The sequence below is a fragment of the Solanum lycopersicum genome, chromosome 2 (assembly GCF_036512215.1).
Source record: "Solanum lycopersicum chromosome 2, SLM_r2.1".
In the NCBI taxonomy this organism is placed as follows: domain Eukaryota; kingdom Viridiplantae; phylum Streptophyta; class Magnoliopsida; order Solanales; family Solanaceae; genus Solanum; species Solanum lycopersicum.
The window spans coordinates 68,101,928-68,125,489 of NC_090801.1; the positions used below are offsets into that span (position 1 = coordinate 68,101,928).

General features: G+C 33.9%; 4 protein-coding genes across 9 annotated transcripts in view; 3 read left to right on the forward strand and 1 right to left on the reverse strand.

The window, feature by feature from the left end:
* Positions 1-4,225, reverse strand: part of LOC101257436 (uncharacterized) — a 39,307-nt gene extending 35,082 nt beyond the window's left edge. For 5 of the 6 annotated variants that reach the window (XR_002027071.3, XM_019212478.3, XM_019212480.3 and 2 more), the window contains exons 1-3: positions 3,685-4,225; positions 3,384-3,477; positions 391-2,597 (exon numbers count right to left, since the gene is read on the reverse strand). Coding sequence is in view for 5 of the 6 variants with exons in the window: in XM_019212478.3 (XP_019068023.1) it covers positions 391-2,597; positions 3,384-3,477; positions 3,685-3,965 (2,582 nt within the window). In the remaining variant the exon portion in view is untranslated. The remainder of the gene's footprint in view (positions 1-390; positions 2,598-3,383; positions 3,478-3,684) is intronic. The other variant, XM_019212479.3, reaches the window with a different exon arrangement.
* Positions 4,226-6,931: 2,706 nt separating this feature from the next.
* LOC101256824 (protein JINGUBANG) lies at positions 6,932-9,033 on the forward strand. Its single transcript, XM_004232024.5, has one exon. The coding sequence runs from the start codon at positions 7,325-7,327 to the stop codon at positions 8,705-8,707; it is 1,383 nt and encodes a 460-aa protein (XP_004232072.1). The 5' UTR covers positions 6,932-7,324; the 3' UTR covers positions 8,708-9,033.
* Positions 9,034-12,627: 3,594 nt separating this feature from the next.
* Positions 12,628-19,838, forward strand: LOC101256539 (extra-large guanine nucleotide-binding protein 1). Its single transcript, XM_004232023.5, has 8 exons — positions 12,628-14,827; positions 14,934-15,071; positions 15,157-15,261; positions 15,564-15,749; positions 16,959-17,139; positions 17,345-17,586; positions 18,124-18,287; positions 18,884-19,838. Exons 1-8 carry the CDS (start codon positions 13,511-13,513, stop codon positions 19,473-19,475), a joined length of 2,925 nt encoding a protein of 974 aa, XP_004232071.1. The 5' UTR covers positions 12,628-13,510; the 3' UTR covers positions 19,476-19,838.
* A 276-nt stretch (positions 19,839-20,114) lies between these two features.
* On the forward strand, positions 20,115-22,281 carry LOC101257140 (B3 domain-containing protein REM16-like). The gene is made up of 4 exons (XM_004233596.5): positions 20,115-20,608; positions 20,676-21,234; positions 21,319-21,464; positions 21,849-22,281. The coding sequence occupies exons 1-4, from the start codon at positions 20,495-20,497 to the stop codon at positions 22,128-22,130; spliced, it is 1,101 nt and encodes a 366-aa protein (XP_004233644.1). The 5' UTR covers positions 20,115-20,494; the 3' UTR covers positions 22,131-22,281.
* The last annotated feature ends 1,281 nt before the right edge of the window (positions 22,282-23,562 follow it).

A 23,562-nucleotide genomic window follows, 5' to 3' on the forward strand; every position in this document is an offset into this window, starting at 1 on the left:
AAAATTTAACTTCCCTTGTTGCATGTTTTCTGATGGATGTTTTGCTATCTTACAATGACAAGGGTGAAAATTGGATATATTAAACTGATAGGGAACAACTGCAATTGTCTAGATCAACAACCCAATTTTTAAACTGATGGGGAACAACTGCAATTGCCTAGATCAACAACCCAATTTGTTTCTTCGGCATCAAAGTGTCATACCTCAGAGTTTTCTTAAGACAACAATGGATATCTCAATTAGGATGAGCAAAGCTATTGAAAAACTATTCATGAACATAATAACCATGTGATCTTTTTAAACCGAGGATACCTAATTGCTTGCAGACTCGAGCATAACATGCACATGCTTGAAAGCAACAAAAAAGAAAAAGCATGAGAATGGAGATACCTTAAAGATAACAGTCGGATAGTTGAGGAACTCAACACAACAATTTGGCAACTCTGATTATCCCTTGTGTCGAGGGAAACATTCAGACCTTTAAGTTTCAAGTAGGCTGAAAGTGAAGTGCACGTTCGACTGCTATAAACACTATCTGATTTAGCAATATCAATACTCAGAAGGTCCTTCAACGATTTTGCATCAAAAACTGCAGTATCTCCACTTGAGGAAGTTAAATCAGACTCCAAACTTGGTGAGACACTCAGTTCAATGTCATCAACATCAAAAGAAAGGTGTACTGCATCGTTCCCAAGCTTATGATACAGATCTGCATTCTCACCATGAAAATCCTCCTTTCTCAGTAACAGCTTGGTTTGAGCACCAGTAATGTGTATTGCTATTTGCATATGTTTCTCAGGAAGCATCCTAGGCACCATAACCTTAATTTCAGCACAAACTGATTTGTACTTGTTATTCCAATCTGCAACTGGTGGATCCTCAACTAATCTGGAATCACCCTGTAAGACAGTGGTCCCCATGCGGCTTGTAGCCCAAGATATTACACTTACCTGTCTGCAAATAACTGTAACTGACACTATTACAAGATACTCCAGAACCAAATTCAACCTCCCCATTACCATACAACAAGTAGTGTATCCAACAGTAAGGTTCTTGAGACTTCGATCAGTCAAAAATCCCTTAATCTCACAAAGAATAAAAGGATTCTTCATGTTCTGGATCTCACTTTCTACAAACCCTGACGAAAATGTTCTCCAATTGAGGCACGCTCTCTCAATTAAAGAGTTTTGTGTATGTACAAAATCTCCACCAGTATCATGAGAATCAGCCCCACCACTTTCAGTGAAGTAGAGAACATGGTAAGGCTCCCCCCATAAAGTAGGTTGCAGATTGTGAATATTTTTTCTCGGACGTCCTTTGAAATTATTATTGAACTTATTGGCCTTATCTTCCATGAGAGAAGAGACAACTTTCAAGCATCCACAAGCAAAGGAGAAGTACTGTTCAGAAACATCTTTAGAGCACCTTAAGCAGAAGAAATCAACAGAGAGACAGAATGTGAGTAAACCAGGGTATGAATGCCCAACATCTAATACCAGCTTACGACTAAAAGATGGTGAAACTTCATTATCTGGTGAAATTGAAATTGAAAAGTCTCCGACATATAGGCAAATGTGAACTCCTGGGATGTGATAATCATTTATAATTCCAAGCTTGTGACAGATATCTTGGTTCCTGACCAACATTTTCTTCAAGGGGAGAAGGGATTTAACAGAATGGAGCACACTGCAAATGACCATCCAAATAAGGGAAAGTGATTGGCAGATTTTCCACCAAATCATGCTCAACTTAGATCTGTGACCACCATCCTTTGACTGTTGACCAGATGACGCTGCTCTATAACGGATTATTCTTCGTGCCTGCACAATGGCCTCAACAGGTAGTTCCTTCTCAATTACAGAAATCACCTCCAACTGTTGCTTGAGAGTTCTTGAATATGCTTCATTCTGAACAGCTTCATTAGTGAATTTCTTTATCGCATCATGCACCGGATATCCAACTAATATAAGCATTTTTTTGTAAGCATTTACATAACGCAACCATAAGCATATAGTGCTAGCAATTTTATGGAATGCAAACTTTGGAGATGAATTCAGAGAAGTAGTATTTGTTGCTGCTATTTCCCATAATTGCTTACCAGTTCTGCTACGGTTGGATTCTTTCGACCACAATGCAAAAAGTAAAAGTATGATGGAAATATCTGATGGAGATAAAGAAAAATTCAATGCGACAGCATAGAAGTTTAATTCTCTGAACTGAAGATGTTTAATTTTCGCAGAAGCTAGCAACTTAGTTGAATCAGTTGAAAGAAAAATGCAACTAATGTGATTTCCTCTCCTCAAGCTGATCTCTACATTTTGAACATCGAGATCAAAAGGGTTCTCTCCATAGGGCAGAAAAATTGAATTAACAAGTCCACTTAGAAGACAGCCCTTAATGTGTTTACATTGTACCCCAAGTTCCTTCATCTCAAATGACAGCGACAATAAATCACTTGATAAAGGAGACTGCACAAGGAAATGAGCATCATGAACTTGCAACCGACACTGTTGTAATATCCAATCGAATAAATGAGTGGTCCAACTTCCTGCAGTAATTTCTGAAATCCTCCTAATGGTATTGTGCAAAGCACTACCCTGGAACATATCAACATCAAAAAAGCTAAACTTCAGAAGTTCACAGATCCGACAAGTGAAAATCTTTTATCAAGATAGTATTAGTCACAAAACCAGAGCATCAACAAGGTTATGAGAGTATCAAAATACCACCGGACTTATCTCCTCTGTGCTTGTACATAAGGAGCCTGTCAAGTCCAAACAATTCTCATCTTTACAAATATCATCTTACAGTGGAATCTTAAATGTTGGAGACACTAATACTTCACAAAGTTAATATTCTGTTTTCCCCTCAAAATGTCAATGGTATATCTATGAACATAGAGTCCAGAATAGTCCAGAATGTACATGAAAAAATGAATTTTAATCAAGAGCATGAAGGAATTGTCTTCCAATTTTGTGTTTACACCTACTTCAACCTCTATCTCTTCCACTGGTCATTCCTTGTTTCAAGCAACAAAAAATTATCTACTGCTATCCCAATATATCTCTAATTCAGATATATATGCAATGAAAAAGAATGTGCCTAAGTGAATCTGCAGATTCCTCATAAAAGTAACATCTACTGCACAGATTAAATATTTTTAAGTAGATTGTGCTGTGACAATCATGTTTGACACAATCCTGTCCCCAAGCTACTCTATTTGGTTATTTAGTTCTTCATGGCCATTGACCATTTCCACAATATCTTCTCTCATCATTGAATGATAATATGAATTAACACAAATTTTCCATCATTCTTGTCAATCCAATGCATAAAATCTTTTTTTTTCCAAACCAAAATGATCAAAAAAGTTAGTCAAGTACCTCTGGATCAAGCTCCGCAAGAATCTTTTCTCGCTCCTCAATGGACGAGTCTCTGGGTTTTGGCCTCCGCCTAACACCATCATCCTCCTCTTCTCTAGGCAGTAGGAAAAAAGAATAATTACTAACAAGAATACAAGTGGCATGAATCCATAAAAAGGCAGTAGATGCTGAATTTCACTGCACCCCACTATTTAAAAATGGGTGCTAACTTAATAAGAATAAAAAACTTAAACTACTACTACTACATCAAAAAATAGCAGTATCTTTGAATAAACCCGCCAAAACGGATTAGTGAACTTACCCGACTGATAAAACAATGTTAAGTCCATGGACTTGGAAATCAAATGCAGGAGCTGACCAGTTGGACACACTAAGGGTCAACCGCTGGACAGTGACTTCTTTGAAACACAAGCGAGTAGGATCATCTAACAAGTCGTTAAGTGCAGAGGTGTTGAAGGTAAGGTTCTCCAAGTTTGCGTGAGAATGAAGAAACCCTAGCTGAACATTCAATTCAACTTCGTCTCTTAACCATGGCTGTAACAGAGACACAAGTCTCCGTTGAATCAAATCGTTCAAGAACATTATCCGATTGACTTATACAAGTTAATACAGTTCAAGCAAACGCAGTTCACCATTGACAAATTAGTAATCGAGCTTCAATTTGATCTCTCTTGACAATGATATCAATTAGGCAATTAGAAAAAATTAAACGATTTATTTTCTTGTTTCTTGACGGTTGAGAAGAGAAAAATAAGACGCGAAATTTTGGAAACATTTGTTTATTCGGGATGCTGGGCGACCCGATAAATATAAACTTGGAGTGAAGTTTAACCCATACAATACGGTGTCGTTTTCTTGTTACTGATTATTATATTCCTTTCGTGGGATGAGGAACAGAAGTACTACTTCCATTTTTGCTTACTTTATGTGCCTTTTTATAATCCACTGATATGATTAGAGTTCTTTTATTAAAAAAAATCATAACACAATATATGTGAATCATATTTTCTTTATTTAATTCATTTGTTTTATTGCCTTTTCTTAATGTAATAATGAGGAAAAAAAAAGTGCTACAGGAAACAATTGCTTTGAACATATCTTCATATTTGCTTTGCTTCATGATGAAACCAAAGTACTTATTCATCTTAAGATTTGTAAGGGTGTTTGATTAAGACAGTTTGGGGAAAAAAATGTGTTCACTACCTTAAAAATTGGTGCTCATGAGTATATGATATGTATATGTAAGGGGAAAGTTTAATCGCGAGTTTTTGATTAAAATCATCACTTATTATGACTCGAATTTAATGTACATTTTTATATTATCTAATTAAGCAAAAAATATTCTTACACTATCTAAAAAAATAACAAAAAATCATCTTCAGTGAATTTTTGTTAAGAAATTAACTGAACAAATAAAAAAAATCAATTTAATCATGTCTTAGCTACATCGAGAAGATCAATGTTCCTAAAAAGAATAAGTATATGGATAAAAAATTAATATTTTATTCTCATAATTTAAATTTTGTGTGTTGTTAGTTTATATGTGTTTTTTTAATTGCATAATCAAGTAATTGACTTGCAACAATACACAACTTTGAAATATTTATAAGGTAGGATCCGATGGTTTGAAATATTATGCAAAACAAATCATTTTAGAAATATTATGTGCAACTATTTAGAGATTCTCTTTAATTAAAAAATATACATTGTACGTATATACTACTATATATATAGACAATGCAATTCACATGTTATAAAATATATAAAAATACTGGTAAAGTGAAATTATGTAGGCGTTTTGTTGTAAAAACTTAATAATAATTACTTTATTTGAAATTTTTGAAAATGATGTTGTACTTGGACAATTTTTTTACAAAGAATATTTAGAATTTGAATATATTTTGTTTGAATATTTTGATCTCTCAATTTTTAAAAATAAAAAAAATCATTCAACTTGACTAGCTTAATTGTATGTGCATGTATTCATTTAACTTGGCACATTTTTGTTGGTGGCTTGAGTTTCTTAAAAAAATAGATATAAAGATGAATTTTGCAACTTTCTAAAAAGTGCGAGGATATTTTTTGTTCACTTTTATAATATAAGAATGTACTTTAGATTTTGGTCATATTTGAGGGATGAATTTAGCCAAATACTCGCTTAATCGCACTCATATTTGTATTAACTCAATAAGTACATGACATGTGTTTTCATATAAATTCCTATGATCTGGAACGGATCAACGTAATTAGAGGTCTAAAGCAAAATTTCAGTTAGAGACCTAAAATATAAACAAACTTCATATGTATTTATTAAAAAAATTATTTTTCTAAACTTTTTGTGTTACTTTTCTTTTATAGACGATTTCTTTAAACACCTATTTTTAAAAAAAAATAATATTTACATATATCAAATATAAAAATTATATTTGTTTGTGGTTTGAAAAATTCTGCTCCATAACAAACATAAATATGTATATTTCGCTATACATATTTTTTAAAAAAATTGTATAATTCGCTATGCATATACAAATAAAGCAATTGTATAATCTGCTATACATATACAAAAGAAAGTAGTTGTATACAAAAAATCAATTTTATAATATGTGTGCATAAAATGAGAAAGGGAGAAAGGCAAAAGAAAACTTGGCAAGAAATATTTGTATTGTATTATTATAAGTGTATAGGACGAAGATATATGTATTTGCATGTGTATATATTGTTTTCTCTCGTTTTATACGACTAGAGACATAATTTATATATTTCGTTTCTATTTATATAAACGAGAGAGGTGAGAGGAGGACAAAAATATATGTATATATACAATTTTCTCTCGTTTATACACAAACACATTTTATATATTTGTGTTTGTATAAAAACGAGAGAGGCAAGCAAGACTGCCACCAAACGAGAGTGGTGAGCGAGATTCCACAGAGAGAGAAGCGAAAATAGCAATAGCTTGCTATAGGTTACAATTAAATCAAAATATATTTATAGCATTTAATTTGAAATAATAGTTTGTTATTATATACAATTTCCCCCCTTTTTAAATTAGTATTAGTTTTGATAAAATTTATTAATTTAATATTGAAAAACATTATTTTAATGAGGCAATCATTATATTTATGGTGCACAGAATTTTGTGTAATAAGCTGACAAAGTTTAAATAAAGATAAACGCTGAAATCATATAATTTGATTCAGGATAACTCGATATACCTTATTTGGTTTTAATATGTTTATTGTAATGTTTGAAAATTTTAGAAGAAATTTAAAAAAAAATTGCACTTCACTTTGTGTAATACTTTTCGACTATTGATTTATGTTTTTGACAAAGTAGTCTTTTTATTATAAATAAATTTCTTTTTCTATGAAAAAAATTAACACGAAGTTGTTGGTAAAATTTTGAGGCCCCAATTTAATTTTTGTAAAGCAAGAAGGGCCCCTGCCTATGACTAATATATAATTAATTGATACACTTCCCGCCTTAATTTATGTCTTAACCATGATAAAGTATGGTTTGGCGTAAATAATGTGTATATAAGTATTTTTTTTTATTTTTTTTTTGTATATAGTTAATCCAAAGGCTATTGATTCCGAATATGATTACAACGTAGCACGAGATATGCTTGAAGATTCACTTGATAGGTCAAGATATAATTATTAATTACTAGAACAGATTATTATTATTATTGGTTAGGATATCTCAGAATATGTAGGAGGATTATTGTTTAATTGTGCCTCAAAAATACGTGAAAGCTAGTCATTTATTTTCCCCTCCAAAAATCTTGTACCTAAGTTCTTCATGGCCTCATTTTCTCTTTATGTATATACTCGTTCCTCTTAAACATCCTACGTACCCTTTTCATATATATGTAGTCCCAATTTTCCTGAATCTTTTTTCCCTCATTTTTGTACTTCTTCTTTTCATGAGGAAATAGCACAATGAGGAATTCAAGAAAAAGCAAAATGACAACAGAAGAGAACAGCCATCCCAAACAAGCGTTACATGATCCTAATGAAGATGAATATTCTTTTCGAATAAGCCACACATCCGAAACTAGCCATCTCCCTCCTCGATTAAGTTCTGATTATAGCTCTCCTCTTGCAACATCTCCGACAAGGGATTCATCAGCATCTCCATATTTAGATCCCTATTGGGACCAGAGTCACCAGACATCACCATTATCTAGATCTCCATGGACATCTCACGTTGAGAATAATTATTCCTATACAGGGCTCATGGGGTCCCTCGTTCGCGAAGAAGGACATATATATTCTTTAGCAGCGTCAGGGGATTTGTTATACACGGGATCTGATAGTAAGAATATAAGGGTGTGGAAGAATCACAAAGAATTTTCCGGATTCAAATCAAATAGTGGATTGGTGAAGGCAATTATTTTGTGTGGAGAACGAATTTTCACGGGTCATCAGGACGGGAAGATCCGAGTCTGGAAGGTTTCTGGTAAGGATTCAAGCGTTTACAATCGAATTGGAACTATGCCAACTTTAATGGCTTATATAAAAACTTCAATGAAACCAAGCAATTACATCCAAACAAGGCGTAATAGAAATACCGTGTGGATAAAGCATTTTGATGCCATTTCATGCCTTAGCATGAGCGAGGACCAAAAGCTCTTGTATTCAGCATCTTGGGATAAAACCATAAAGGTTTGGAGAGCATCGGATTCCAAATGCTTGGAATCAATACAAGCCCACAACGATGCTGTAAATTCCATCGTTGTAGGCTTTAACGGATTACTTTTTTCAGGCTCTGCTGATGGAACAGTAAAAATATGGAGAAAAGAATCACAGGGGAAAGGAACAAAACACTTCTTTTCACAAACATTATTGAAGCAAGAATGCGCTGTAACAGCCTTAGCTGTTGACCCTTCATCCAATTTCCTATATTGTGGCTCTTCAGATGGGCTAGTCAATTTTTGGCAAGGCGACAAGCTTCTATCTCATGGAGGAGTGTTAAGGGGTCATAAACTTGCAACACTCTGTTTAGCAGCGGCGGGGAATTTAATTTTCAGTGGATCAGCTGATAACAATATTTGCGTGTGGAAAAGGGACGGAGCAGAACATATATGTTTATCAGTGTTGAGCGGACATTCTGGTCCGGTTAAATGCTTGGCTGTTGAAGAGGAACAACAACAAAAAGGTAGTGATAAACAATTTATTGTTTACAGCGGGAGCCTCGATAAATCAGTGAAGATTTGGAGGATATCGTCGCAGTTGGTACCAAATCAGGCGGAAGTGGGGATGAGTCCACCGCAAAATTTTCCTACATCAAATAGCTGCAGAGTTAGCCAAAGGAGAAAATAGCAATGGAGACTTTTGACAATTGTATAGACGCAGCTAGCTTTGGAAATTGACCAAGTAAGAAATTATCTACATGTTTTGCTAGCTTTGCAGAGAAATTTGTAAATGAAAACTTTATTTGTTTTGTATTTTCACCCATTGGAGTTCGACACAAATGTCAATGGCTGTTGATGTATTTGAATTTGCTCTTGTTTCCGTCTATTTGACTGACAACAAAGTAACAACAGATGAGTTATCTACATTTCTTGTATAGTATGATGATCATCTTCATTTCTATTCCCATATGTAACTTTGACACTTCAATGTGAAATCTCTTGAATTTGAACAAAGTGAAACTATTAGAATTTCAATTAGATGAATGTTTTCCTCCATAAAAGAAAAAAAAAAGTTATGAAGGTGTTCTAGATTGTCCTGCGTGTATTAAAACCATACAATTGTTATCTCCCATAGCAAGACGTTAGACAATTCTGTCAAACTAAGTTGTATTGGCTCAAGGCCAAAGCTACCAAGGCAAAGTCTTCCTTAGGCCCCCAAATTTTGGAGGTTCCTTTTTATTGGAAAAAGTATGCAACAAAGTAAATTTATACTATTTAATTACTTATCAATGCTATAATTATCACTTGCGACTAACATTATATATTAATTACGTGGGCGACTGACCCTTTTTATATATGTATAATTCGTCAGAATATACAAATACATATGTATAATATGCAATTATTTCCCACTCTTTGCCCTCTCTCTCGCCTCTCACCCCTCTCCCAATCTCGCTTGTCCTATATACAAATGTATATGTATAACATACAGTTATGTACATATACAATTCACCTCTCTCCTACTCTCTGCCTTCTCTCGCTTGCATCTCTCTCCCTCTCTCGATCTCGCTCGCCTTTTCCTCCCTCTCTCAATCCCTCTTGCCATATATATAATTACATATGTATAATATACAATTATCAAACCAATATACATATAAAATTCACCTTTCTCTCGCTCTTTTTTTCTCTCTCTCCCAGTCTTACTCGCCTCTCTCCTCGATATAATATGTAGCTACAAATTGTAATTATCAAACTATAGCTATGGAAAGTAATTAATTATTTTTAAATAGCTATATGTGAAAATTTCCTTTTTTATTTGTGGTAGGTTGTACCACTAATTTTCTTTAAAAACTTTTAATATCTTAAATGTAAAGAACTTTTTAGTCATGTGACTACTATATCATTGATTTTAAAAAATGGTAAATTAATTATGAATGGATATTTTAGCAATTTTACATCTCAAAAAAGCTTTTAAAAAGAGACTTTAAATACATAAATAAATATGGAAGGGGTAAGAAATAGCTTTGTTTAACAGTCCCTAAACCTAACCTTGGACATATGGTAAAAAATAGGTTTTCCACCCTATGAAGCGAATATAATGAAAATTAATAAGATATAATGTTATGCAAAACAAAGAGCTTAATGGGGTGATTATATATTTTATATTATCGAAACACTTAAAAAATATCATTTGTAATTTATTTAAAAGTGAAAAATATTTTTAATATAATAAATTAATTAAAAATAAATGAAATGAGAAGTTATAATTTTCTATTGTTGAATTCGACGTTTTAAAACATAATTGGTGACCCCAAAAATTGGCTTGTGAACAAGCTGCGGCATGCTGAAATTGCGGCAACACACTACAAACATTTATTTGAATTTAATTTTCCTTAAAATTAAAGAGAAGAAAAACCAGAATTTTTGGTTACTCTTAATTGAAAATTAAACGTGGCAAGTCTAGCTTTATATTAAAAAATAAAAAAATACAAAGTTGATAAGTATGAACAGAAACATGAGTTTGATTTTTATGTTGCATAAAGGTCATCATCTATAATTCAATGAAATGAGATGAAATTCTTCTTGTATATTTGACTTGCCTAAATGCAAGATATATATTCTCATTATCTCTAAGGTTAGATCACCAACATCAATTATATAATTTATTAGAGAGGAAAAAAAAAATGACTTGATAGATGAATCAACCATATTTGGTGTTTGAGTGAGACTATTTTTTGGATAAAACTTCTTTAGAACCACACATACATCTCCAAAAATCTAATTAGTGTTGAGCACAAAAAAACTAATTTTTGCAAAATAATTTTCGAATAGTATTAGTCCATGTATGCAATTATTAGTTATACGTGAATATGATTACATGGTGGCTGAAAATTAAATGATAACAAAGTGTGACTTATCTACTTTGTGCAACTATCTATCACTAAATGGCTGTAATATGGTTTGGAAGCAAGTTATGGAAAGATTATTAATATAAAAAACTAGCGTATATGGTGTATAATTTAAGATATTTATTTATTTTTTAACAAAAAATAATAGTATTTTTTGTCATTTTAATTTATATATCATTATTATTATATTTTCATTCCACATCTTAATTTGTTTCGCATAGGTTGTGATTTGTTTTTTATTCAACTTGTAATACTTCAAACAGCTAATGTGACACAGAAATAATATTGCATCCATCTCCATAATGAATAACTTTATAATTCGGTCATGACTAAAGAAATTTAAATAGTACGTACCCACGTCTTATTCACATTACACGTATGGAAGTGTCAACTTTTTTTTTTTTTGAAATATTTATTATTTTTTCATTCACCTATAAGTAGAGGCGTGATAAATAAATAAAATATTCAATTTTATTTCCTAAAGTATCTCGATGCATGATTAAATACATTATTTAATTTTCTTACTTTGCAGTTATTTTGAATTCTCATCTTTATTATACAGACTTAATAATTGTGGATAGTCTAACTAGATTAAGATGTTGTTTATTTTTCTAAACATCAAAAGCAATGTCTAACTAGGTTGCATTTTTCTTTTTTCCTTCCCTCCTTTTAAAGAAATTTCCCCATTTGAATCAACACGTATATCAAAGTTTGGCCAAAGGTCATAAATTAAGCTCTAAGAGATTGTTGCCTTTTTTCCCCATATAAGTGCTCAACACTCAACAATTCTGATACCTGAAAATTTCCCTAATAATTATGTGGACTCACCTAATAAACTTATAATTAGTCTAATTGACTATTACTCTCTCTGTTTACTTTATATGTCATGTAGTGTTTTTCGAAAGTCAATTTCATCAATTTTTAAAGTTAAATTAGATTATATTAATATGATATTTTAAACAAACAAATTAGATATTAAAAAAAAGGAAAAATACCCAAATATCCCCTCAACCTATGCCCGAAATCTCAGAGACACACTTATACTATACTAAGGTCCTATTACCCCCTCAACTTATTTTATATGTAATTTTTTACCCTTTTTAGCCTACGTGGCACTAGTTCGGAAAAAAAAGTCAACCATCGTTGGGCCCACAAGATAGTGCCACGTAAGCTAAAAAGGGGTAAAAAATTATTAATAAAATAAGTTCAGGGGGCAATAGGACCTTAGTATAGTATAAGTGTGTCTGTGAGATTTTAGGCATAGGTTGAGGGGATACTTGGACATTATCCCTAAAAAAAACTATATGAAAAATACTATGAATTGCAATTTTTTGTTTATCGATATGATGAAAAAATACATCTAAAAATATTAATTAAAATTCTTATAGTTTAACTCTAAAATTAAAAATTATCACAAACAATATATACTGAATAGTAAGAAATGTTGGAAACCACATGTGATTTTGGTCACTAATGTAAATCCCCTTTTCTGTATGTAATTATAGAGTCCAAAACCATAAGAACAATAAAATTGAGCAAAATTTTTCAGAAAAACAGATAATTTGAAGCTCAAACCAAAAGGGTAACATTTAAGCTAAACAATTACATAGGGATAAGACTTTTTTTTTGACTGTTTAAAAACGGTAAAATAATTTCAAAACAGTAGTACATAAATAATTTGAATGTTTAAAAGCAAACATGTTTGATATGTCAATCACGAGGTAGAAGACAAGTGGTCCAAAAATACAAAACAAAAACAATGTAGTCTTCTTCTCTCTCCCACGCACTACTCCAACATCAACATCGACCAAACGCAGCCAAATACGCAAACTTTCTTTCAAGTTTCAACAAAGGCAACATCAAACAAAGAGATTAAAAAAAAAAGAGGAGTAAAGTAAAAAGATGCCACTACACAACAGTGTCCACCACTATTGGATACCCCTCCTTTGTTGTCTTTTTCCCCACTTACCCCCTTCCCCTTTTTCTACTTTCCCAACACAGCTTTTTCTCCATCCCAAGCTTTGGAATTTCCCTAATACCATTCCCATTGTCTTCTCCTTCTGTTTTCTTTCTTCTTCAAAATTCTTTCTTCCATTCTACTTTTCTTTTGCCAGCTTCAGTTTCTTGAACAGCTGTTCTGTCTCTGATTTGGTTGGTTTTGAAATCTTGAAAGGGCATGTAGAGAATACAGAAAGATTGCATTTTTAGTCTTTATCTTCTTTACCCATCTCAGTTTCTTGGACTGTTGTATTTTGGGTCTGTAAATAACGAGTAGTGATAGTTGTTGAGGGATTTCACTTATTCTTGCCAGCTTCAATTTCTGAACAGTATTTCTGGGTTAGGTTAATTTTTGAAATCTTGAAGGGGCATTTGACTGATGGGGTTTTAGTTCTTACCCATCTCAGTTCTCTCTGTTTTACAACTACATGATAGTTGTTGAGGGATTTCACGTAAGGTTTCTGCATCGATTTTTTAGGTTTTCTGTACTTTTCGAATCCTCAAAGGGGGCGTGTAGCTGATTCATTACGATTGGATATTATTACCATCTATTTGTTGAGAGTGCTTTGATTTTTTCTCTCAAAATGTCGCCGGAACTGGCGATGGTGGTTGATGATGGAGTAGAGTATTGCTTTGCTATGGAGTACGATGGTCCACCTATAACCCACCATCTTCCACGGGCAGTACCCATCAATGTTGATAGGATTCCGGTGGCAACTGTAGTTTCACAGGTGCCATTATCCCATAAATTAACTTTACCAGTTGTTCAACCTATTTCAGCTACAGACATAACCAAGAGATTTTCTAAAGATTTGAAGCGTTGTTCGGAATCTACTGTGTCTCCCACATCTGTTATAGCTTTTCAGAGGGTGGATGAAGACGATTCTGCTAGCAAAGAACTAGCTTTAGGCTCAGAGACTACATTGTCCCCCAGCTCTGTTACTGCACTTGAGGAGAGAGTCCATAGTAATAGGGTGTCTGGTCTTTCCGGTCAGTCCAGTAGTTCTAGCCCATTGGAGAGGTGTAATGGTGATGAGAGTGTTGGTGAATTTTCTGGTTTAATCAATGAATCCACTGATTTGGCATCTACCTCCATTAGTCGTGATCATTCACATGAATTGCTGGGAAGGGTGGGGAGTTCTGGTACTTTCAGATTTTCGAGTAGTTTTGAGAAATCTAGAGATTTGTCAAGGAGTACACACAATATGAAGGCTTCAACTGGTCGCAAAGACAGAGGCTTAGAGTTCAGTGATCTAAGCCAACCAGATTGGGCTTCAAATGAGTCAATTTTGAGTCTTGATTATCCCTCTTCTCGTGTTTCTTCACACAAATATGGGGATAGCTTTAATGAAACTAGTTGTGATGTTAAACGAGCTCCTGTTGTGACATTCTGTGATATTGAGTCAGAGGATGAAGATATCAATGAAGATGTTAGTGGTGCTGAGCCCGAGGTTATTCGGCCAAAAAAAGAACCTGCAGTTAAGGTGAAGAAAGGGGTGTGTTATCGTTGTTGTAAAGGAAATAGGTTTACTGAAAAGGAGGTATGCATTGTTTGTGATGCCAAATATTGCAGTAATTGTGTGCTTAGAGCAATGGGGTCTATGCCAGAGGGAAGAAAGTGTGTCAGCTGCATCAGTTATCAAATTGATGAATCAAAGCGAGGCAACTTGGGGAAATGCTCTAGGATGCTCAAGCGGCTGCTTAATGATTTGGAGATTAGGCAGATCATGAAAGCGGAGAAAATGTGTGAAGTAAATCAGTTGCCATCTGAATATGTGTGTCTAAATGGAAGACCTCTTTCTCCTGAAGAGCTTGTTATATTGCAGAGCTGCATAAATCCACCGAAGAAGCTGAAACCTGGGAATTATTGGTATGACAAAGTTTCTGGTCTCTGGGGAAAGGTGAGTAGAATTTCATGCTGCGCATCATTTATTCTTTTTCCTCATGATATGTTTGTACAATGAGCATTAATCTGGAAGTTTAATCCATTAGTTGATTATATAACAGGAAGGACAAAAACCTTCACAAATTATCACTCCTCATTTAAATGCTGGAGGTCCCATCAAGCCAAATGCTAGCAATGGAAACACTCAGGTCTATATAAATGGTCGTGAGATCACCAAATCTGAGCTACGCATGTTACAGGTTAATTTTTGATACCTGCAAAATAAGTTCGGTACTAATTCACTTTTTCTGTTTTAGACTGACTCTGTTGATTATACTTGTACAGTTAGCAGGAGTACAATGTGCAGGTAACCCACATTTTTGGGTGAATGAGGATGGTTCATATCAGGAAGAGGGACAAAAAAATACCAAAGGGTATATATGGGGCAAGGTTAGATTTGTATGCTCGGTTTGAATTTGTTATCCTTATTTCAAATTTTTCCTTTGCTTCTAATTAGTGTAGTCTGCAATAAAATGGACTTTGGTTTAGTGAGGTTTTGCTTTTTGGGAATCATTGCTCGGAATAAGGATTAAATTTATCCTGGTTTGCTCTTGTTTACCTTCAATTGGCATATGGAAATGGAAATTGTCCTTATTTATGTTCCATGATTGAGTTCCTTCTCGACTTATTGACTTCACATACTCAAACATACAACCATTTCTGGTGCTCAGTGAAAGTATTTATCTTTTCAGGCTGGAATGAAGCTGGTTTGTGCTGTACTCTCTCTTCCAGTTCCTTCAAAATCATCTAATACTTGTGGAGAGCAAGTTAATAGTGTGCTTAGTCAAGTGGTACCTGATTATCTAGAACAGAGGGCACTTAACAAGCTACTTTTGATTGGATATAGTGGATCTGGTACTAGCACCATATATAAGCAGGTGACTTTCTACTGTATTTTTGTTTGTTGATAAAGTAATAAAATTATATTTAATGTTTGGGCAAAAAACACATGAGGTATAACCAAGATGATTTTCTCTGTTTAGAACTGACTCCTTCAGCCCTTGCTCTTTTGCTGTTTTTTAACTAAATATAATTTATATGCTCTCTCTCCACACGTATAACACTCTGATGACCAGCTTGTTGCTTTCAATTGTCCTGTTTCACAACATCCTATATTTACCTGATTTAAGTTAAGATCAGGGAATATCTGCTCTTACAAAAAGCATTAGTTACTCCTCCACTATGCTCTGAGGAAGTGATAGATATATTCATCCTTCTTTAGTTTGGTAGTAAAGCGGAAGATTTCCTTAACTTCTGTTTTTTTGGCACTCTTGTTCCAAGTATAGTGGACATGCAGTAATTTCCTCATCGCATAGTTGCTTATCTATTCCTACTTCTTTGAGAAAACTGTTTTCAACTTATTATTATAAATTGTTGCATTTGTATTCTGTCCGAGCTATTAGATGCTATTGGTCTTTTCTCAAGTATAACTTAGATATTTGTGTGGTCCATTGTAATGTTGTTTTACATAGAGTTTTCTATTTGTAAATACTCATGATACTTTATTTATACTGTTGACCTGACTGATAAGAAGAATCACTTCAGTAGCACCTGACTTGCTTTTATTATGACCTTAAAAAATATTTACTGGATAGATTGGAAGAAATGAGGTAATAGGATGTTAAAAGATATTGAAAAATTATATAACAAAGATGTTGAGCCACAGAGATGAAGAACTGGTTAAATTTTGTGTCTCTAAGTCAGTGACTGTTTGTTATGGTACCTCAAATTTCTAAAGTGATGCCTAATTGTTTTGTGGGTTGTTTGCTCCATCTAGTTATATTTTAATTCAGTCTTTGGCTTTCTGATTGAGGCTCATATCTGCTTCACATATGTTGCTGATTTAAGTGTTAATGGCAGCAGTATCTTTACTTGTTTTTTGTTCCTTTACAAGGCAGGTTTTGTATTAGGAAATAGTTCTATTTGGGCAGCTCTAAGAATTGATTCCCCTTCTTTTCTTGCTTGCTTGTTTTTCTTAGCAATTTAAGTTGCTAGATCCCATTTAGCCTTATAATGCACCTTGATTTTTCCCCTATCAGATTATCTTTGTTCAGTTTGACTTCTAATATCGTTAATTGGTAAATTAGGCAAAAATTCTTTACAAGGATGTTCCTTTCTCGGATGAAGAGAGAGAACACATCAAACTGTTGATCCAAAGTAATGTATATGGATACATCGGAGTTCTGCTTGAGGGCCGCGAGCGCTTTGAGGAAGAGAGTTTGCATGAATTGCAAGAGGGTTCTTCGTCTAGTGACTCTGGAATGACAGGTATTACAAACTCTGGACTCCTCATTTTAATTGGTTCCATAAACATAGTCATGTGGTGTTACAAACATTGGGCTCCTCAGTTTAATTCATCCCATAAAAATAACCACGTGCATGCCGTCATGTCTATTTCCCCTCAGCCTACTTGGTGAACCTGGATTCTTGTTCAATATACCTTTTAAGTAACAATTGTAGCTTATGATATCAGGTGATAAGACTGGGATTGAAAAGAAAACATTATATTCCATACCTCCTAGACTGAAAGCATTCTCAGATTGGCTTCTCAAAATAATGGCCACGGGTAATCTAGAAGCTGTTTTCCCAGCTGCAACACGGGAATATGCTCCTTTAATTGAGGAGTTGTGGAATGATGCAGCCATCCAGGCAACTTATAAGCGAAGAAGTGAACTGGAAATGCTTCATGACATGTCTTGTTATTTCCTAGAGCGGGTAAGATAATTTCGTGCGTCAACTTGCACAGTTTGATGATGTCACATTTATGCATAATTGAAGAATGTGCGGGTTGTCTTAGATTCTTCTTTTGTTGGGTCAAAGTCTACAGCTATTTCAACTCCTTCATTTCACATTTGTGCTCCACCTATGCTGTCCAAACTATAAGGGTCTGGCGAGCGAATTTATTTCTGTCGCGAGAGATGTATGCCTGATAAAAAAGCGAAGCTTCTTTGTTTTGGATTAATAAAAAATACGCCCAAGTTGTGTAGACCTAAGGTTCCGTGCTAACAACTGAAATTAGTATTTTTTTGAAGTTTTCTGGCGGTATAGCTTCTTACTATCTTTTATGGTACTTTAGTGTTGTCACTGAATTAATTGTTTGTTTGTTCCAAGTTTTGAATAGACCTAGTGATGACATTGTAGCATTTGGTTGGGTTATGTAACTGCGAGTTCCTTGTTGATTCCTACAGATGATGGGAAGGATCTTTCATTTTGTTGCTAAATATCTCTGCATCTATTGTTTTCCTATTTCAGGCAGTTGATATTTTAAAAACAGACTATGAACCTTCAGACGTGGATATCTTATATGCTGAGGGTGTTACTTCTTCCAATGGACTTTCGTGTGTTGACTTCTCATTCCCAGATTCAGAAGATTATGATAATCTTGACAGCAGTGATCACCCCAATTCTGTGCTCAGGTTTGTAAACGCTAATTACCCATACTTTACTTTTTTGACAGAAATGGAATAATTTTGACAAGTGTTTATCACTCTTGCACTGCCGTTGATGGGGAATCACTTTTGAGTTGTGCCTCATTGACTTACTACTCTCTCACTAGTGTGGAATGACCTAGAATCTATGTTGCTCGGATCCTCCAAAGAAACATAATCTTTGGAGTTTCCGACACGTTCCTGGCCAGTCATTTTTAAAGGTTCCAAGCAACATAGCCAAGAATGGAGTGCAACATAGTAAACACGTTTCATTTTAGTAACACTGGCAAAGAGACCCATCTCATGGTACTTTTACCTTGTAAAAAAGGGAAGGGGGGGGGGGATCCATCTCATAGCTGGTGCAACAATGTTGGGTCCATTAGAAGAATTTGATATGAGAACTGAAAGTGAACCATTGGGTTGGGATTCTCACTGGTGTGTCTGTGTTGGAGAACCCTTCTATGCAGATAGTTGATTTTAGGATCCTCATAAATGAAAATAGGGTGAAATAAAGTTGTTATAACCCATCTCTTACAGACTATGTAGAGACATTGATAAAACAAATTTATTTTTCTGGTACTCAGATTTCAGCTGATAAGAGTACAGGCAAGGGGGTTCATTGAAAATTGCAAGTGGATTGAGATGTTTGAAGACGTTCGTGTGGTTATTTTCTGTGTTGCCTTGAGTGATTATGATGAATATGTTGTTGATGAAACTGGGGAGAAAGTGAACAAAATGTTGTTAACCAAGAAACTTTTCGAGAGCATCGCGACTCATCCAACCTTCGATCAGATGGACTTTCTTGTCTTACTAAATAAGTTTGATTCGTTTGAGGAGAAGTTAGAGCGTGTTCCTTTGACCAAATGTGAATGGTTTGACGATTTTCATCCGCTTGTAAGTCGCCATCGCTCCAACAGCAACTCCAGCAGCATCAACCATAGTCCCTCTGTGGGCCAGTTGGCATTTCATCACGTTGCAGTAAAATTCAAGAGGCTCTTTTCTTCTCTCACTAACAAGAAGCTGTATGTTTCTCTAGTGAAAGGTTTAGAGCCAAAAACGGTGGATGAATCGCTCAAGTATGCAAGGGAGATAATCAAGTGGGACGAAGAGCGGTTAAACTTCAGTTTGAGTGAGTACTCATTTTACAGCACTGATGCAAGTTCCTTCTCACCTTGAACACATGAGAGCTTCAAAAGAATTCTTTTTTGAAAGAAAAGTTATGTCCATAAGATGTGTTACTTGTAGATATTGATATGTTTTGGTAAAAGAAGAGAACAGAGCAGAGTTGACGACCAGATGACTGAAAAGACGTTTGCCAATGAACGAGTAGAATCAGTTATTTTTACAGAATAGGCTTGTAAATGGCTAATCTGGTAGGTTCTTTTGTACAATTAAAGAACAAGAAAGATATAGCTTCTGCTTTGGCAATTTTTTGTAAGATACTGTAGTGTATGTAGCCCTCGGTGATGGACTGATGGTGATCAAATTGTATAATATAGTGTTTAATCAAATTAGAGTGGGAAATGATTGCTAATTAAATGTCTTATGTGTGTACACTTTGCAAGTTAGCTTACTTCATGCTGGTTAGTATAAGAGTTTTGAGAAATTTTCATAAATTGCAAGGTTTTCATTTTTATGAGCCACAAAAAATTTTAAAAAAAATTCCAACTTAAGAAATTAAAAAAATTGCTATTCTTACTGCAACCGGATTTGTTCAGCTATTGTTATAGCCAAGAAAAGACTAGTAAAACTAGTGTTATTGCTTAACACGTCATAATCTTCTTTATAATGATCAGTACTATTGGCATTAAAATTAAAGTAAAATGTGAAAGCCTCTTTATGATCAAATCCATCTAATACTTCCTCACAAGCCAAAAGATAAAATCAGAGATGAAAATTCTGAATTTCCATTTGTAGTATATGGCAAATTCTGAAATGGTGAATAAGGAACAAAAGAAGTTCCTTTCATATGGAAGTGCCAGTTTCTAATTCTAGCCATGTTTGACTCTTTGTACTCTTAAGGCAATACTGAGCTCTGCAAAGCTGTAAAGAGATTTCAACATAAACTAGAAATGGTAGCTTATTAGTATGAGACGTAAAAAAGATTCTACCAACAAACACTCCCTAAATAGTGGTCCATTAATTTTAACCCTTCAAAAACAATTTTTCTTGCTCAAAAGATCTGTTGAAAGAGAATGGCTACCATCTGTGAAAGATGCAAAGTGCTTGAGAAACAAAAGTACTGGGAAGAGTTTGACAAACAACACAAGTTTTTCAAGATAATGATCAATGATTTCAGGCGTAGATTGGTAAGTTCTCTCAGATTTGATTTACTTAAGAATTTGTAGCTGATACATTTTGGATTCTTCAATGCAGCGCATTCCACAAAAGTTTGTGACTTGTTTTAAGAACAGTCACAAATTGTTAGGACAGAAGATTCTAACAGGTCCTAGTGGCAACACTTGGTTAGTTGAAGTTATTAGAACAGAGAAGGATTATGTTTTCTGTAATGGCTGGGAAGTATTTGTCAAAGATCATAGCTTGGAAATTGCTGATATGTTGGTGTTCAAAATGGATGGTTTTTCAGCTTTTGATGTCATGATTTTTGATGCAAGTGCTTGTGAAAAAGAGACTACTTTCTTTGTCAAGAAAAATAGGAACCCTTGTAAACATCCAGATGAAGTAACAGATGAACATACAACTGAGCAACAGAGTAGTGAAGATGAACCTTCAAATGATGATGATGTTACGGATGAGGATGATAACATACAAGAGCCTACCAGAGGGCGAAAATCATCGCGAGGAAAACAGTATCAGTTCCAGTCACTTCAGTCTAGTAAAGGGAAGAAAATGAAGAAAATCTTGGTAGCCAAGCAGGATAATAGGAGAAGGAAGTGTACACCTATGTCATCTCGCAAGAAAAATGTTGAACCTGGTTAAGTTTTACTTATCTCTTCTTTCAATTCTTTGAAGTTTATCTACATTGTTGGATTCTGATTTGGGAAAATTGTTAGTTCAGAGGAAAAAAGGCCTATGTACTCAAACAGACGCCGGGTTTCGGAGAAAGAGAAGATGAGAGTTCATCAACTGGCCTCAAGACACACATCTTCTGTGCCTTCTCTTCTGATGACAATGCAGCCCACCCATGTCTACATGGGTCAACTGGTATTTTCTAAAGTTCAAACTAGTAACCTTAACTTAGATATATATGTGCATAAATGGATTAGGGGTTTGATGGCAATGAGGTTGCAAGAAGTCAAGAACCCATAAAATTCAAATCTTGAATCCGCCTCTGGCAATATAATAAATTATAATACAATACAGGACAGCATAAATATATTCTTTGCATCGAAAGTGTATACAAGTTAGGTCCTTTCTGTTTATAACAATATTAACTGAAGTAATAGTATGTAATGTTCATGCCTCAACTGTTGATTTATCTCTGCATATTCACATTAGTACAACCATATGATATACTAGCAAAAGCCTTAGCTGATAGTCCTGTGTTTTTTGAGCTTATTTTGTTTAATCTTGTTTGTTGAATACAAGAAACTCCCGAAGGAATGGGCACAGAAGAACATGAGGAAGATATCTGAGACGATTACTTTGAGAATCCCTTCAAGTAGAAGAACGTGGTCAGCCTCAATTCGTTGCAGAATGGAAGGACTAGTGATTCAGTCAGGTTGGGATGATTTTGCCATGGATAACGATCTGGAGGAGTTTGATATATGTGTATTCGAGCTTGCTCAAGGAGGAAAGCACGACTCAAAGCCAGTTATTTTAGATGTTTACATATATCCTGTTGAGAATGAGATCATGAGACCACTCTAAGATTTGCCTTTTTCTATGTTTATTTACTTTGACATGTTTGATTTGTTTTTTGAAACTTAAGTTTGTTATGAGCTTCAGATTTCAGTCCTGGACAAACTAAAAGTACCTAATTTCTTCTTTCTTGAATGTTAAATCTCTGAGATTTCAACAACTTTATTCTGTGAAGTATTCTTTTATGTGCCTTTTCAAGTTCAGTACTGTAGGATTTGTGAAAACTATAATCTTAATAAACGATAATTGGTAAATACTATGGAAAATGCTAAATGTTCATGCAAATCAAACAACCGTAGAAATGTTAAAAGACAAGTCTGCACCAGATAGAAAATAGTCAGATAATTGATAAAATCTAAACCAAGGTTCTCTCTCCATTTGATAAACCAAATTTTATCAAACGTCAACTATTTCATCCAAAAAGAAGTTGACTGCACCTTAATTATTTCACAATTATGTGCTATCTTTCGTCAATATAAATATCAAATAACTTCATCCTTCAAATGTTATACAAATAGATGGGTATAAAGAAATCAACCTTTATTTTTGTCTGTACTGAAATTTGAATCCAATTTTTTTTTCTTTTCACTCCGTAATGTGAAGTTCATCTCGCTAAAATAAACAAATCATCATATCATCATGTATTATTATATTATAAATGGAAAGCCTCTATTTGCTTCTATATTAAATCAAAATATTATAAATTTTTAATTAGTTATAAAATATTAAATTTGTTAGTGACTTTAGAAGTTCAAATCAGAAGTTTTGAAAATTTATTTTGATTCTAACATCAAATACACTAAAAATATACTATCAATGAGTAGTCCCATTTACATCGCAACAGAAAAACTGATAATGGGAGGAATGAAGAGGCACAAATTACATAAAGGAAGTGGAAAGGCCAATGGTTGTTTGGATCAATTGTGTGGCTTTATAGTCTTTTATTGTGGAAAACTATAACATCAGTCAGGAAGATAACTAGCTCATCCATTGTATATGAAATTTATATAATATCGATAAATTTTCTTCGTTATAATTTAAATTTTTTTATCTAGATTAAGTTAAGGAGTATTTATTTTACTTCATTTTTGTCTTTTCTTTGATATTATATTTTGTGGGTATTGTAGGAAGCATTAGTTGTTTGGTGAAAGTGAACTTTTCATATTTTAAATTTTTTCTTGCTAGATTTTAATAAGTTTAGCATATCATTAGTTTTAAGGCAACAAATATTTTTTTTATATATTATGCATTTACTTGGTGATCATGGAATTGGAGTATCAGAATCATAAAAAGACAACGTAAAAATCTCCGATCAGACACATTATTTAATTTTTTAAAAAAAGATAATATACTCATTAATACGACGAGTTACACCATCTTTTAATAATAAGGTGAAGACTCCCCTACTTCATGAGCATTTTTAATCAAAAACTAAATGAAG